The sequence below is a fragment of the Mauremys reevesii genome, linkage group 3 (assembly GCF_016161935.1).
Source record: "Mauremys reevesii isolate NIE-2019 linkage group 3, ASM1616193v1, whole genome shotgun sequence".
In the NCBI taxonomy this organism is placed as follows: domain Eukaryota; kingdom Metazoa; phylum Chordata; order Testudines; family Geoemydidae; genus Mauremys; species Mauremys reevesii.
The window spans coordinates 85578508-85594269 of record NC_052625.1 but is presented as its reverse complement, the minus strand read 5'-3'; the positions used below and the strand labels follow the sequence as shown (position 1 = coordinate 85594269).

Here is a 15762-nt window from a genome sequence, read left to right as displayed (position 1 = left end):
TAAAAAAAAATTACAAGCATTTCAAAATCTGAACATGACAGATTTTGCCTTTAGACACCACAGAAAAAGGCATTGCCTTTCTAAAACAGATTATTTTGATGTTACATAACTTTGTTTTTTTTAAGGATGAATTAATCAGAATATGGGATAAGCCATTTTAGACTAGAAAATAAATTGATTGTATTAACTAATCAGTTAGTTGTACTAATGGCTACTGGTTCTTTAGCCCAATAATTTACATCAGTATAAGTTGGTGGTGTAAAAAAGGGCTGAAATGAAATTGACTTTAATATGAGGAATTTTGAATATATTGTGAGATCTATGCAAGTCAGGAATTTTTCTGATATTTCACATGTGGCGTAGATAACTTGTTTGTTAGGTAATCCAGAATTATCTGACTTCCTAAAAAAACTTTCAGAGTAGCAGCCATGTTAGTATGTATCCGCAACAAGAACTGGAGTACTTGTGGCACCTTAGAGACTAACAAATTTATTTGAGCATAACTCTTCATGGGCCCACGAAAGCTTATGCTCAGATAAATTTGTTAGTCTCTAAGGTGCTACAAGTACTCCTGTTCTTTTTTTAAAAAAAAACTTTAAAATTGGATTCTTCTGTCACCAATAGTACTTTTAGGATCTGAACTTCTCCAGTATATGCTGACAAATATTTATGAGTATATTTATCATGAGTTAGCAAACTACAAAGCATTGGTATACTTTTGTATGGTTCATTATTTCATTGTTGACATACAAGCTTCTCTTCTGGTAGAATTCTAGTGTGTTTGCATCCTGTGGATGTGGATAAACTTATACTTATCAGTCTGAACGTTGCTTTACATGCCTAAAGCAAATCTTGTGCATTATTTGATGTTATTGAGCAAAGAGGGTTTTTCTGGTGCCTATTATTTCAGATCAGGCATCTCGACTACCTATGCTTCTTAATAACCTCTTAGAAGCGAGAGTATTTCGTTAGCATTATCACCACAGGGTTTTTGTTTTTTCATGCCTCGGTCTCCTAGAAGTAAGTAATTATGGAAGCTGCCAATTTAGCTCATGCCATGAGACATACAAATAAGCAGTTAACATGGTGGTAAGTGACTTGCTTCCTGCCAACCCATCATTTTCAGCGTTTTTTTTGTAGCTTCTGGTACTGAGGGAAGTTCCATGATGGGTAGCTGCTTCTTCCTATTTCTTTGTCTTATAAGCTTATGGCATCATGGCGGCTTGGGTACGCGTGCGCTCGCGCGCGCTCTCTCTCTCTCTCTCTCTTTTTCCTCCCTTTATTGGAGGCCACAGATAGGGTTGCCAACTTTATAGTCACTCAAAACCGAACACTGTCGCGTGGTGCCAGCCAGGACAGGTAGGGAAGGACTAGCCTGCCTTAGCGCTGCAGCACCGCCGAATGGACTCTTAATGGCCCGGTCAGCACCGGGTCTCTTTTCCACTGGGTGTTCCAGTCGAAAATCAGACACCTGGTCACCCTAGCCACTGATCTGATTCAGGTGAACAAGTAAGATTTCACTCAATGTAAGTTTTGACTATATATTGCAAATGGGTCACCCAGATGTTTGTTTTAATGTTGTCTGCTGGGAAAGCACTTCTCCCTGGAGCTAAGCTCCTTGCAAAACCAGGTGGATATGCCAATTCTACCTGTGCCATAATAGCTTCAGTATTCAGGCACTTCCTAGCATACACAAAATATTTTATTTTATTCTGATTGCTTCCTTTCCCTCCCTACTCCCAAGGAAGGAGGAAAACCACAAAGGAAGAGTCCAAGGATCGCAGTCTGTTTAGGGTGTTCTGTTTTTTAATTAAGACAGTCACAAACAGATTACATCTGTTGTAAGTACAGAAGGATAGGTGTGTGGGGAACCTGCTCAATTTATTGTGCAATAGAAACAGCATTCAAAGGTTTTTCCTGTTGGTTAAGCTGGAGGGGAAGAGGGCATAATAAGTGTAGAAGGTTTAACTGGTATTCATCTACTAGGCTTGATCAACTTTGGCATTAAAGACATTTTTCATAGGCCTTTTAGCTACTCACAGTAAACAATACAGACAAGGTGAGTTTAATTGGACCAGCTTATTTTGGACAACTTCATTGGACCTATCAAGATCCATGGGGTCCTATACATGCCTATTACAGCTTGTAGTGTACTTCATCCAATGCACTAAATGCCCCAACAACACCTGTGTGTGTGAAACCAGACAATTACTACATTCTCAAATGAACTAGCACAGAAAAATTAAAAAAAACAAAAACATCATGTCACCTGTGGGCGAACATTTTTCACAGAATGATCACTCTGCATCTGATCTCTCAGTCCTTGTCCTCAAAGGAAACCTTCACGACACCTTCAAAAGATGAGCCTGAGAACTTAAATTCATAACTCTGCTAGACACCAAAAATCATTGACTTAATAAAGATACTGGATTTATGGCTCATTACAACAGTCTATAACTCACTAACACTCCTTTATCCTGTGATGGTAAAGGTGTTAACTGCCCACCTTCACCTTGCAACATGTGTTAACTGCTTATCTGTTTCATTAATGTATTTAGCTGTGACACTGAGTTTTCCAGATCTGAAGAAGAGCTCTGTGTGAGATCAAAAGCTTGTCTGTCACCAACAGAAGTTGTATCTCGAATATCCTGGAAACCAATGCCTCTGGAATAACACTGCAAATAGTAATACTATAGCATCCTGATTGTGATTCTCTCATTCTTGAGGATCTCAATGTATATTACGCAAGATCTACCAGTTATTCATAAAGAAATAGCTTCTGTCACCAGTGAAAAGTAGTCTCAACTGATCTGGAAATTGTTAGCTGTTTAGCTGGACCCAGCAACGTTATATGTGACTTGAACCTCCATCCATCTGAAACTGTCCACCTGAATTGAGATGGGTAACATGTAATTATCTCATGTTCAGTTTCAACATCAGAGGCTAAAACCCATCTCTTGAAAAAAGTATACTGGAATATTTGGATTGTACAACAGAGGTACTTCCCAATTAATGTCACACCCACAAGGCAGCACCAGCAACCATTAATTACTACTCAGGCATTAGTTCAGTTCAGTACTGACTCACAAGGGGAAAGTGTCACTGAATCAGTAGTAGTATCATTTCTGGTAAATGGCTTGACTCCAAATATCTCAGTGCTTTTACAGATCTGAATATTAGTTGAAAGTGTATGTTAAAAGTAAAGTCCTCGGTTAGTAAACTTTAAGCTCAAAGGGTCTCAACGAATAATCAATTTTGTATTTTGAAAGTTCATAATTTGAGGTAAGTGAAGGGTTCCATGCAGAATTATATTTTAGATTTCTGTTGCAAAAGCTGGGGAATACTAAATAACATATCTGAACTTTGTGGGGACTGCCAAAGAGGGCTTTTCATTAAGGTCATTAAGTCCACCTAAGTATTTTTCTCCTCTCACTTTTTCTTTTTTCTCCCATGTCTTTTAAAGTAGGAGTAAAATTCAAGTAGGCAAAAAACCATTGCATACTCAATTTTAATTTCTGAAATCCAGAATCCTTAGCAATTAGAGAGAAATAGTGGTATTTTTCATCAATAAAGAGATTATTTGAAACAGACTGATTTCCAGATGCGTGCAATTTAGTGCTGAGACAAAGATGATATGGCACCTAAATCAATGTACTTTTGTCTAGATCAGTAGATACCACCTGCCAATAACATCTACTTAACAAATTAGAATTAATAGCAAGGCAGTTAAATCAGATGGAAACCAAAACCAGGTAAAAATTAAGCTAAGAATGAAGGAAAATAAGGTATGTTTGATACTGTTTTTAATAGAAGAAAAGCATAATTTTTTTAGAGATGTAAAGGTTATTCTTTTCCTTTCTATCTACTTTGAGAAGCAAGTCTTATGAAAATGTAGGTGAAGTCCAGTTAACTTACTGTTTTGTGCTTGTGCCTGTAGTGTTTTCACTGTTTAAAAAAACAAAAAACAAATACCTAGTGTGAAATCATGGTTTCATTAAAGTCAGTGACAGAACTTGCACTGATTTAGCAATCAGTTTTTATTCGCTTCTCCTTGGGATTGTAAACACTGAATATGTTTCAGCAGATTCATTGGATGTTTTTGAACTCTAAGAAATTGTGCATGTATTAGTATTTGCAGTACTATATGAACTGTGGCATTTTTCCAGCTCTTTAGGGGTTTGAATTTGTCTGTCTTCCAATCCAATACTACTTAGTATTTTAACAAAAGTATGTTCATATGGTCATTGTCATTCAGGTGCATTGTGTGTCTCTTCTAGCTGATAGTGTTTGATGGTTTGGTGGTAGTGTTTGACTACCCCTTAGTTTTACTGGAGGAGGTTTTTTGCTTATAACTCTACTTTCTCCAATTCCTAAAATGTTTCTGGTTTTTTCGAGGGAAGGGAAAACAGAAGTTTGCTTATGTGGAGCATGAGTCAGTTTAAAAAATCAGTATGTTGTGGTTTATTTGTTTTTTGTTTTTTTTTGTGTGTGTTTTTTTTTTTTTTGGAAGAACACCACATGAAACAAAGCAGCTGTAGCCACAATTAAAGGAAGTAGTTCTACATACAGCAAGCTGGTTCACCTCATTTATATTTGGAGATTATATGGAGAGTATTTTGTCTAATGTTGATAGATTTCCAAAGTTGAAATTGGACTTGGGGGGACTGAACTTCCTCTGCCAAAGAGTTTTTGACCTTCAAATGCAAGAGATTTTTTTTGTCCTCATTTTAAATGTATAATCAGTAGTTACTGAGTTGTTTTCCCCCATTCTCCTGAACTGATGGCAAATTAAAAAATGTCAGGCTCACAACATGTTCTGTACATAGATAAGCAGATGTATATGCTTATTCTTGACCAAGGCTGACCTGTGAAATAATACAACTTTTGGGGAATGTGGGTGTTTGGTTTTTCAGAAGCCTTTCCTTTATACTTCATAGTGAGTGCATATGTAAACCAGCTGGAGTGTTTTAGTAAACTGGTGTACTCTTAGAATGCTTATAAATGTAGCATATTTAAATACTTGTAGACTTAACTGCTTGCCAGACGAGTCAGGCTGAGACTAATCCTACTGCATAAACTTGCCTTTAAGGATGTTTATAAAACTTCTGATCTTCTGTATAAGCTTACAGAGACTGGAAAATGGGAATTAGTCTTGATGACACGAGTGAATACTACTGTTTCGGGGATGGTAGGAAGAGTGGAGTAAAAATATAGCTGTTGAGCCTGGACACTCTTATCATGGAGCAGAAGTTATATTGGTTTGCTAAAATGTTCTAGTTACACAGGTTATTTTGTATTCCTGAAAATATGCTGAGTTACTACAAAGCACAAAAAATCTAATCCAAAGATACACATACAAAGTTTTTTCTTTTGTTTTTTCTTTTCTTCTATATTATAATATCCTCATTTACGAAGCATCATGAAAGGAAGTAAGATTTTAATTATCAATTCAGTTGAGTAAATTGATCGTCTACCATTTCAGATTAATCTAAATTAAATGTAATAAAATAAGGCTTGTTTTAAACTATTCTTCAAATCACTTACTTTAGGACCAGGCTTACTCCAAGCAAAAGTTTTGTGATTAATCCTTTCATTATAAAAAAAAAATTGATTTAGCCAATATGTTTTGCTATTATATCTACATTCCTTTCTGTATCATTCCCGTTTTCCTTCCCAAATAGGTTGTAAAAAAAAGTTCTCCATGACAAGAACAGTTTTATTCCCAAGGCTGAATCATGTGCAGAGTGCATTCCAATTATTCTACTCACTTTTTAAAATATTGTGGTGTTATTTTCTGCTATAATCTTTTGGAGTGCTTTCTTATGTTTTGTGAAATATATATTTCCTGTAGATAATGTTCATGATCGTCATTAATAAAAAGGCGGAGTGCCCACTCTGACTTCTGATTAACAAAGTTTTTTTGCCTTCTGGACTTCTGGCTTGATACATAAGCCTGATCTTTTCAACCATTTCAGTGGGAATAATACTCAGGGAATGATTGGAGAACTGGGCTCAGTAACAACTTCAGATGTTTCAGTTACATAATTGGAAAATTTAGATATCTTTTATTTTAAAGCTGTTTCCCCAGAGTACTAAGCATGTGAATTCGCAAACCATTGAAAGATGCCATCGAGTTAAAGCAGAAATCTTCAAGTCCTCACTCAAGTCACTTGTAAATTTGAATATATTTCCTGTAAACTAAAGTGGATGTTAATACAGTTAACATACTGTAGTAACAATTCATGTGTATTAATGTTTTGCACCCTGTAATCAAGCATAATTCTTAGCTTTACCAGTTTTACTGGCATTTTTAACTGAAGAGAAAGCAAGGTGTGTGAAACTGAACAGGTACAGGCAAACAATAGTTGTCTAAAACTTGTAGCAACGAAGCATTGCCATTAATTATCTTCAGAAATACAGGTTTAGCTACAGTACCTGCGTATGCAAATATATTATACAGATGCCTAAGTTCACATGTTTGAGACTGTCTAATGCTAGCTTTATGTACATTTCTTCTGACATCTGGAAAAAAAATTCCATAGTATTTCTCATAATGTTTAGTTCTAACCATAGAAATACCGAAATTAAAGTTGGGAAAACTCTGTTAAGTCATCTAGTCCATCTGCTGACAACACCGAACCCAGAGAAATGCTATGGACCCAGTGAAATGATCACCACGTGTTTGGTCTGTGCCATTGCACAGTTTTATTAGGAACATAAGAATGGCCCTACTGGGTCAGACCAAAGGTCCATCTAGCCCAGTATTGTCTTCCAACAGTGGCCAGTGCCAGGTGCCCCAGAGGGAATTAAGAGAACAGGTAATCATAAAGTGATCCATCCCCTGTCGCTGATTCCCAGCTTCTGGCAAACAGAGGCTATGGACACCATTTCTGCCCATCCTGGCTAATAGCCATTGATGGACCTACCCTCCATGAACTTATCTAGTTCTTTTTTTAACCCTGTTATCTTGACCTTCACCACATCCTCTGGCAAGGAATTCCACAGGTTGACTGTGTGTTGTGTGAAGAAATACTTCATTTTATTTGTTTTAAATCTGCTGCCTATTAATTTCATTTGGTGATCCCTAGTTCTTTTGTTATGAGAAGTAGTAAACAGTTCCTTATCTACTTTCTCTACACCAGTCATGATTTTATAGACCTTAATCATATCTCCCCTTAGCCGTCTCTTTTCCAACCTGAAAAGTCCCAGTCTTACTAATCTCTTCTCATACGGAAGCCGTTCCATACCCCTAATAATTTTTGTTGCCCTTTTCTGAACCTTTTCCAATTCCAATATATTAAGATATATTAATATATCTAGTGCCTGAGGGGTAGAGATACTCCTTGCAAATGACCTTAGAAGTGCACACTTGTCCTCACTACCATCTTCTTAACTGAACATAAAGTATGCAGTCCCACTTCGATGCACTGCACTGGGGCACTATTGTGATTGCCTGAGCCGACCACTTTGCACACCAATTTTTAAACATAGTGACAGCTTTAGCTCCCCCTGGCTAAGTATCCATCACCCTCAAATTATCAGCTTTGGAAGCTATGGGAATAATGACTCCCACTAGAAGTTGGAGCCCATGACCCTCACCTTATTCTTATTCCAGCGACACAGAGCCCAGAGGGAAAGAAGTTTAGACTTCTGTCTTGTGCCTACCTTTAAGATCTTATTGGTGATTGGATAGCTAATTCAAGGTCCAATCACCATCACTATAGCAAATAGGGAGGTGGTCAACCCACTACCATTCTCTCAGCTGTAAAAGCAGAGTGAATTATTCCATATGGTGTATTTTCTAGTTCTGTGGTCAGTCTAGTTTAAAGTGTCCCAAATGGTGCAATTTCTGTGACTTCACTTAAGAGTCTAATTTACAGTTTTATTAATAATTCTCACTGTATTTTCTGCTATTCTTAAGTATTCCTTTAGATTAACACCATTATTACTAGCTGTTGATCTCTTGTACTACCATATTCTCCTTGTTTGGTTTAGATTCTTCAGATATCTCAGGACTGTTACGTTTCTTTTCTTCCAAATCCCCATTTAACTGGTCTGTCTGTTAATATTCTCCCTTCATAAATCAGTCTGTTTATCCCCAAATAGTTTCTGTATCATTTTTGCACCCCCTCCAATTTGTCTGTATTTTTACTAATGAGTTTCTCTGAAATAAGTGCAGTATTCCAGATGTAGTCACATCATGGCCCTAGAGGGCTTCCAAAACACAGTATGTTAAAACATGACTTTGAAGTTACATTAACTGTGATGCTAGACAGAAGTGCTTAACTGAATAGCCGGAATGATACTGAACATGACTTACCTATGTTGACTGCAGAGTCATGGCTAGCATTGTTAGCTAACTCAGCCTTTCATGGTTGTGTTTTAATATGTTAAAACTTTGTAGTGAAGGCTAGAACAAAGAGGAAATCATATGATGTGAGTTTGCAATGTGATGGTAGTAAAAAGGGCTGATGTAATTTTCGACTGCATATACATAGTCATTGCATCTAATTTGCTGTCACTGTCAACCATAAAACTTTCTCAGTGGAGCTCATTTCTAGATTTCTCTCATTAAATATTTGTGTTGAATGATTTTACTCTGTTGTATTAGCTTGTATTCTTCCAAGGTGAGTCTCATTTTGTGTGTCCATTTTCTTATCTCACTAGATGTCTTCTGTATTTGTCTTTTCTCACTGGGGCAAATTATCCCAGTGTGGCATTACCTGCAAACTTTTACTTGCTGTCTGCTTCCTCTTCCAAATTGTTAATAACTATGTTGAATTAATCGGTACCTACCACTCTTTATCCCCTACTAAATTCCCTTATCCCAATTTGACACTGTTTATCATTAAATTATCTTTGTGAGTTTTCAGTCCATGTGATTTGCTAAAATTCAAATGTTACATTTGTCACATTCTCTTCTACCCCGTTTATTTCTTTTCCTGCTTTTTAGTAATAGCTGTTAAAAGGTTTTCATTATTACCCAATTGTTCAAACTTTTGTTTCTTAGGTATATAACAGAGGATTTTAGTGCCTTAGCCATTTCTATGTTAATTTAATCCACATCCTCACTTATTAGCAGGCCTATTCTGTTTCTTCTGACAACTTGCATCTGTTCTAATCTTCAGAACATAATGTAGACAACAAAATCAGTATTGTACTTAATATAGATTTTAGTCAGCTAAAAGCTGAATTAAGACCATCTTTTCTTTATATTTGAATAATATAGATCAGGAAATGATTTGGTCATACTGTCCAAAATGAGTGCTCAAAGGTTATCATCCTCTATAAGTCATTGATTTACAAAATTTGTAATCCTTACTGCGCATAAATTAAGTGCTAGGAGAATGTCTTGTTTAAGTAGGAAGCATATAAGAGAGACGAGGTGGGTGAGATAATATCTTTCATTGGACCAACTTCTGTTGGTGAGAGACAAGCTTTTGAGCCACAGAGAGCTCTTCTTCAGGTCTGGGAAAGGTACTCCGAGCATCACAGTTAAATGCAAGGTGGAACAGATTGTTTAGCGTAAGTAGTGGGCACATACTGTAAGGCAGGGCTTCCCAAACTTTTTTCCCTGAGGTCTACCTGTGCAGCTGTAATAGGCACTCCACTGTTAACATTTCTTGAGGAAAACTATTAATTTTAATCATTACATACATACAAACTATAACACTGTAAATAAAAATGGACATGTTTCCTTTCATTTTAATGTTAACAATTGTAATTATAGAAATCCCTAGCAATATGCACTTGAAGAAATGCTTCAAGATCTTTGAAACCAAACAGTTTTAGTAAAACTACACTTTAAAAACAAGTTGAGCAAAATGTGTTCAAACAAGGAAAACACAATTTTGTATAAAACTGAACAATAAGCAACACAGCGTTAACAAAATTGTTAAAAAAAAACAAAAAAAACTTGTGTTGGTTGATTTTAAAACAAAATTTGTCCAACTTTGAACACTATATTGTGTTTTCAGTAAAAATATGTAATAACTTATAGACCAGAAGTTGTCTTAACGGGATGGATTTGCCTGCTTCTCCTTGCAGTTTTTCCAGCTGGGGACATAGGTTAGTGAGGCTCAACCTGATCTTAATTTCAATTTTCAGCCAGCTCAAGGTGCAGGCAGGGGGTAGCTAGGGGCTGTGGGCAGGAAGGGGGGTTGCTCAGGGTGTGGGAAGAGGGTAGTTAGGGGCTGTGTGCTGGGCGGGGTGTAGCTCAGGTGTGCAGGGAGGGGCTGTGCCCGAGGAGGTGGTGCTGCTGCAGGGTCTGTCCATATGCTCAGTTCCTAGTTGACACACTGGGGGCAGCTTCGCTCCTTGTGGCTGTGTATGTGCAAGGTTGGGCTGGACCAAGCTGTCCTATACGGTCACTGTGGCCATTGGCACCCAGTGGTTCACGGGCACCAAGAACTACACCTACCTGAGACCGCAGGGCATGGCGGCTGATACATAACCCACGTGGGGAAACTGATCTGGACGCACAGAGTGCCTGGCGTTACTGCTCACCCTGTTCCCTCCCCCCTGGAAACTCTGCCCCTGATGGCAGATCACCCAGGACTGTGTCGTGGCCCCTCTTTTCTAAGGGACCAGCCAAGGTAGAGTGGTCCTTTAACACTTCTGCGGTCATAGGCCAAAAAGAAGGGGGGTTAGTGTTGTTACAACACCTTGTTGTAATAAGCCATAAATCCAGTCTCTCTTCACTCCATGATTTTTAGTGTCTGAGTTATGAACTGAAGCGCCCAGGCTTGTCTTTTGAAAGTGTTGTCCAGGTTTCCTTTGAGGATCAGGACCTATAAGTCAGACCAGAGGGTGATTGCTTTGTGAGCTTAAGTTAGCTGGTATCTTAAATTCATAACTCTGCTAAACACTAAAAATCATGGACTTTAAAAAAAAAATTCACCTTTACTTTCAGCTGGAGAAGTTCTTCACATAAGGTGAACATGCCATTCAGATACCACAGTGATACAGGGAGCAGTATAATATGTCTTGCCTGTTATAGTGTTGCTGGTGCTGTTAGATGGCTGCTGTATTTCAATAGTGGATGAAGTGATTTCTGTATATGCGCTGTAAAGCATTTTTATAATGTAAACTACATTATTTTATACATGAAACTTTATTCATAAAAGTCCGTATTTATGCAGGTTATCTAGGAATGCAGACTAGAATTGTAACCAGTGTGCACTGTAGGAGAGATGAACATCTTAATGCTGTGCAAATTTTTGCTTCAACTTTGACACTCAAAGTTGAGAGCCTTAGTATAATAACTAACACACAATAGAATACTTAGCTTCATTTATGCTGCAGTGCATAGGTCAAATTCTTTCATTATCAGTCTGATAACATTACCTAGTTTAATTACCATACCTGTTTTACATAGTCTTTCATTCTTTATTATTTGCGTTATCTCAAATAGTTTGTGTGGGTTTCTTAAAATCTGGTATCTATTTTAATTTTTTTCTCATCTTGTGTATTTTCTGAAAAGTCCCTGAAGAGAGTAATCAGTGTTCAATCTCTTATGAATTCAGCTACAAAATTTTAAGAAGGATACCTGTGCACATGGTAGTGGTGCTTTGCAACTGCCAAAATGTATAGACTGCAAAAAGATTGTTTGGGGAAGGGGCAGTGAGTTTAGTGCCAGTTGAGCAAGTGATTGCTTTTTAAATTTTAAAGGTTACTCTTGCACAAATGTATAGTTGACTGCTTTTAAAGTGAATATTTATATGGCTCTAGGTAGTATATAGAAAATATTCCTTTGTTTCCAATCATTCACTCAAGACATTATTTATTGCTTTCTATATTATATTTTATTACTCAGTCCAGAATTTTTTAAAAAGCTTTATTGGGAGTAAGAGCCAAAATAAACTTGACGCAATTATGATCAGCTAGTAATTTGAATATTTTAGAGTTCAGAAGAATTATCTTGAATGTGTTTGAGAATTTGTGAAATCTAGAACAAGAGAAACTTGGATCAACTTGAGTTAACTCCATTTTATTGTTTTCATTAATACATATCCAGTCCTCCTCCACCTCTCCAAAAACAAAACGTGTTAAATTCAGTTTTTAGCATGATTGCCTTCAAGTTAAAATGGAAGTGGCTTAAGCATTGTAGAATCCTTTTTTAAGCAGGAAATACCACAAATAGTACTGCTACCAAAATATCCCAAATACATAAATCAAAATGTGGAGATGAATTTATGCTGGTAAGTAGTATAGGTGTGTTCCCTCTAATAGTGGTTCTCAAACTTATTTGATCACACTCCCCTTCTTTGTGTCTGTAGTTATTTCCCACCCCCACACAAGTACATATACTGCCACTCAGCTCTGAAGGCAGAATGGGGAGTGGTCTCTGCTGGCTGGGTGCCTAGCTCTGAAGGCAGTGCTGCTGGCAGCAGCAGCACAGACGTAAGGGTGGCATGATATGTCATTGCCATCTTCACTTCTCTGCTGGTGGTGGTGCTGCCACTCTCCTAAAGATTCTCATGTCCTTCCCCCTCCTCCCCAAATACATTCTGCATTCCCCCTTCCCCATTGTTCTGAGGAGGAATATTTTATATCTGTATTATCTCAAATGAAAATATGTTGTCGTTTCGCTAGCAATGCCACTGGTAGACTTCAATTGATAGAGCAGTTTACACGTAGCGTGACACTTTTGAAGCTGGTACCCCTAACATTAGATTAATCCACTGCATAGTAGCTTGCAGGTGAGTGCATGTGAAATGATTGCACAACAGGATGACTTTAATGTATGCTTACACATGTCGTCTTCTAGGTTTTTTATAGGTACATTTAGAGAGCAAGAAGGTGGCATTAAGAATAAAATTGTACATTTTACAGTAGATTTAAATTTTGGACCTGTCAACTATGAAAGTGAATTTTTTTATTTCATCTCCTTTCTCCTGTATCCATTATTTATTATTTGTGTTACATTAGCACTTAGACGCCCCATTGTGCTAGATGCTTTACAGATATGTAGTGAAAGAGTGACTCAGCCCCAGAGAACTTACAATGCACTTTTCTTCCTTTTCTTTGTCATCTCAAGGTTAAATAAGTCACCTCCAAACTGCTCTCTGTTTCACCAGCCACATGGCCAGGGTAGCAGTGTAATGCTTTGGTGTACCATGGGATATTGAGGCTACAACCAGGTCCTTGTATTGGATTAATAAATATACCTATAAAACTACAAATCCTTTCATTAAAAAAGGATTAAAAATTAACTGTTAAGCACAGGTTTAATAAACCTGTTTTCTTGTTGGATTATTCCTAGTCTTTTGATTACCATGGAACCAAATAACCTTTGCCTGTACTCTAGTTGCTACAGTTTCAAGAGACCTAATATTAACACCTTTTCTTTCTTTCTTTGGTGTCATGAAGATGTGAACTTTTTCCACATCACTAGTTTTGTAAGTTGAGGAAGTTTTAAAATAATGAGATGTCAGAGTAGATATATTAATGTAACAGTCAGATTCAGATTCATGGAGTACTTTCATACAAAAGAGAAGATTTAAATATGACCTCATAAATGTCTTTTTATCTGCAGGGTGCAGGTCAAGATAAACTTGGAATCTATGTCAAGTCTGTGGTAAAAGGAGGCGCTGCAGATGTGGTTAGTAATGTTTGTAAATATTAAAGTTGTTAAAATCTATCAAATAGTCAAATTTAGAGATTACTTCAATAAAAACATTTGTAATTCTCTTCATTGGACTAATAAAATGTATTTACATTTATCTTGATTAAGCCCATGTAAGGCTTGTGTATATAAAGTGTGTTTTTTTTCGAATGTGTAATTAGGATGGTCGGCTAGCTGCAGGGGATCAGTTGCTCAGCGTGGATGGTCGAAGTTTAGTGGGTCTGTCCCAAGAAAGGTACAGTATTGCTTTCAGATGATGAGAGCTGAGGAAGCGAATACTCTTTGTAAAAATAGAGAGAGAGTGAATGTGCGTGTGCAGTGAACGAAGGGCTTGGTTAGTTTTGGGACAGAAATATTAGTTTGACTTACGGATATTTCTGTCTTGGTTTTTATATTGGTTCCACATAGCCTCAGGAACAAAAGTTCATCACTCCATTATTTTAATATGTTCAGAACAAATATTGCTATAGTCGTGATACAGGTATCCATATAGAAACATCGTTGTATTAAATTCTTAAAGTGTATATTCTCATTCAAAGTAAAAAATCTTTTAAGCAAACTGGTCCTAGCTTTTGTCTTGATTTTGACATCAGGCATTGAACTGTGGAAATTAGGAATAGTAACTGCCTGCATACATTCCCCATTTTTATATTCATACATCCTCTAGATGCTATTTTCTAATTGTCCAAAGAGGATAAGTGACTTAAGTGTGAAGCTGAATAGAAAAGAAATGCTGTGGTGAAATAGAAAATATTGTTGAATGCTTGGTTTAGCAACAGTGACCTAAAAAGAATTGTATAGAGATTACTTTTAAATAATGCTATGCTTAGTTCTCTTCTGTTTGACTCCTGACACAGGGCAGCAGAGCTCATGACAAGAACAGGTTCTGTAGTCACCCTAGAAGTAGCAAAACAAGGAGCAATTTACCATGGTCTGGCAACCCTGCTTAACCAGCCATCCCCAATGATGCAAAGAGGTAAAATAAATAACTGATTAACATTTTCATAAGACAGGGCTGCAAATTTAGGCCCTTTCCCCAACATTGGTGAAAGGGAGAAATAATCCCTCAACAATCCACAATGAAATATGAACACTTAGAAGTCGTAGCATTTTACTCCTGTAATGTACATGAGTTACATAATTCATCTCATAAAGACTTCCGCATGTGTTTCTGGGAGTAGTGTGAAGAGGTGGAGAAAACATATATACATATGTTCCTGTTGATAGCAGTGGTTGAGTATTTTATACCCAAAATTTTACGTTTTAAACAGATGTAGAATCCATGGAATGGCAATGCAACTTCTCTTACCAAGGAGTGAGCTCAGTTGTAACCATTGTTTAAAGTTATAGTACAGATACAGTTCTAATCATAAGTGAATGTGCTATCAGCACTTAAGTACAAATACTGTATAATTTATTTAAGCGTAAGCGGAATTTAAAATCTAAATAAATGGAATACACAAAATTCACAAAGGGACCAAGAATTCAATTCACTTTTTCTCCCTCTCCAAAAGAACACTGATTGCAAACATGCAGTGATACTTGTGATTACCAGTAAAATAATTTTAAAACAAAACAGAAGGCATTGGGCCATGTTTGGTCATTGATTTTCACTGAGAATCATGTTGAAATGACAGTTGTTAATTTTCTATATCTGATCCTAGGTTTCTTTGGTATTTTTTTCCCAAATAATTGCTTCCCTCCCCCCAATATAAGTCAAAAATTTCTTTCAGGGGTGGCATTTTAATGACCATGTGTCAACTTTATATAAATTTTGATTGATTAAGTTATAATATGAGAGCTTTATAAAAATTATTAAAGAATGGTACAATATAGGAAGGAAAGAGTTAAAAGAATAAACCCTCATTACCGCAGTTTACATCATGACCCCAGACACCATAAGCCTTTCAGATTAATCAAGAGACTTCTTTCAGTAAAAGTGCATCTGGCTTTGCCAAATATTATGGTGTCTTTGTTTCAAAAACCTTTTTGAAGCCTGTAAATCAACGGAATCTTGAAGTCTCAGCATAACAGAATGGGATTGTGTATCTGAAGAATTCTAACTTTTAAAATCCAGCATGTTTTACTAGAAGAATCATTTTAGCTATAAAAGTTAAGTAACGTTTTTTTAAACA

General features: G+C 36.8%; 1 protein-coding gene across 15 annotated transcripts in view; it reads left to right on the top strand.

The window, feature by feature from the left end:
* AFDN (afadin, adherens junction formation factor) overlaps positions 1 to 15762 on the top strand; it is a 187852-nt gene that overhangs the window by 144399 nt on the left and 27691 nt on the right. For all 15 annotated transcript variants that reach the window (XM_039528922.1, XM_039528921.1, XM_039528919.1 and 12 more), the window contains 3 exons: positions 13538 to 13603; positions 13789 to 13862; positions 14485 to 14603. In XM_039528922.1, coding sequence (XP_039384856.1) covers positions 13538 to 13603; positions 13789 to 13862; positions 14485 to 14603 — 259 coding nt within the window. The remainder of the gene's footprint in view (positions 1 to 13537; positions 13604 to 13788; positions 13863 to 14484; positions 14604 to 15762) is intronic.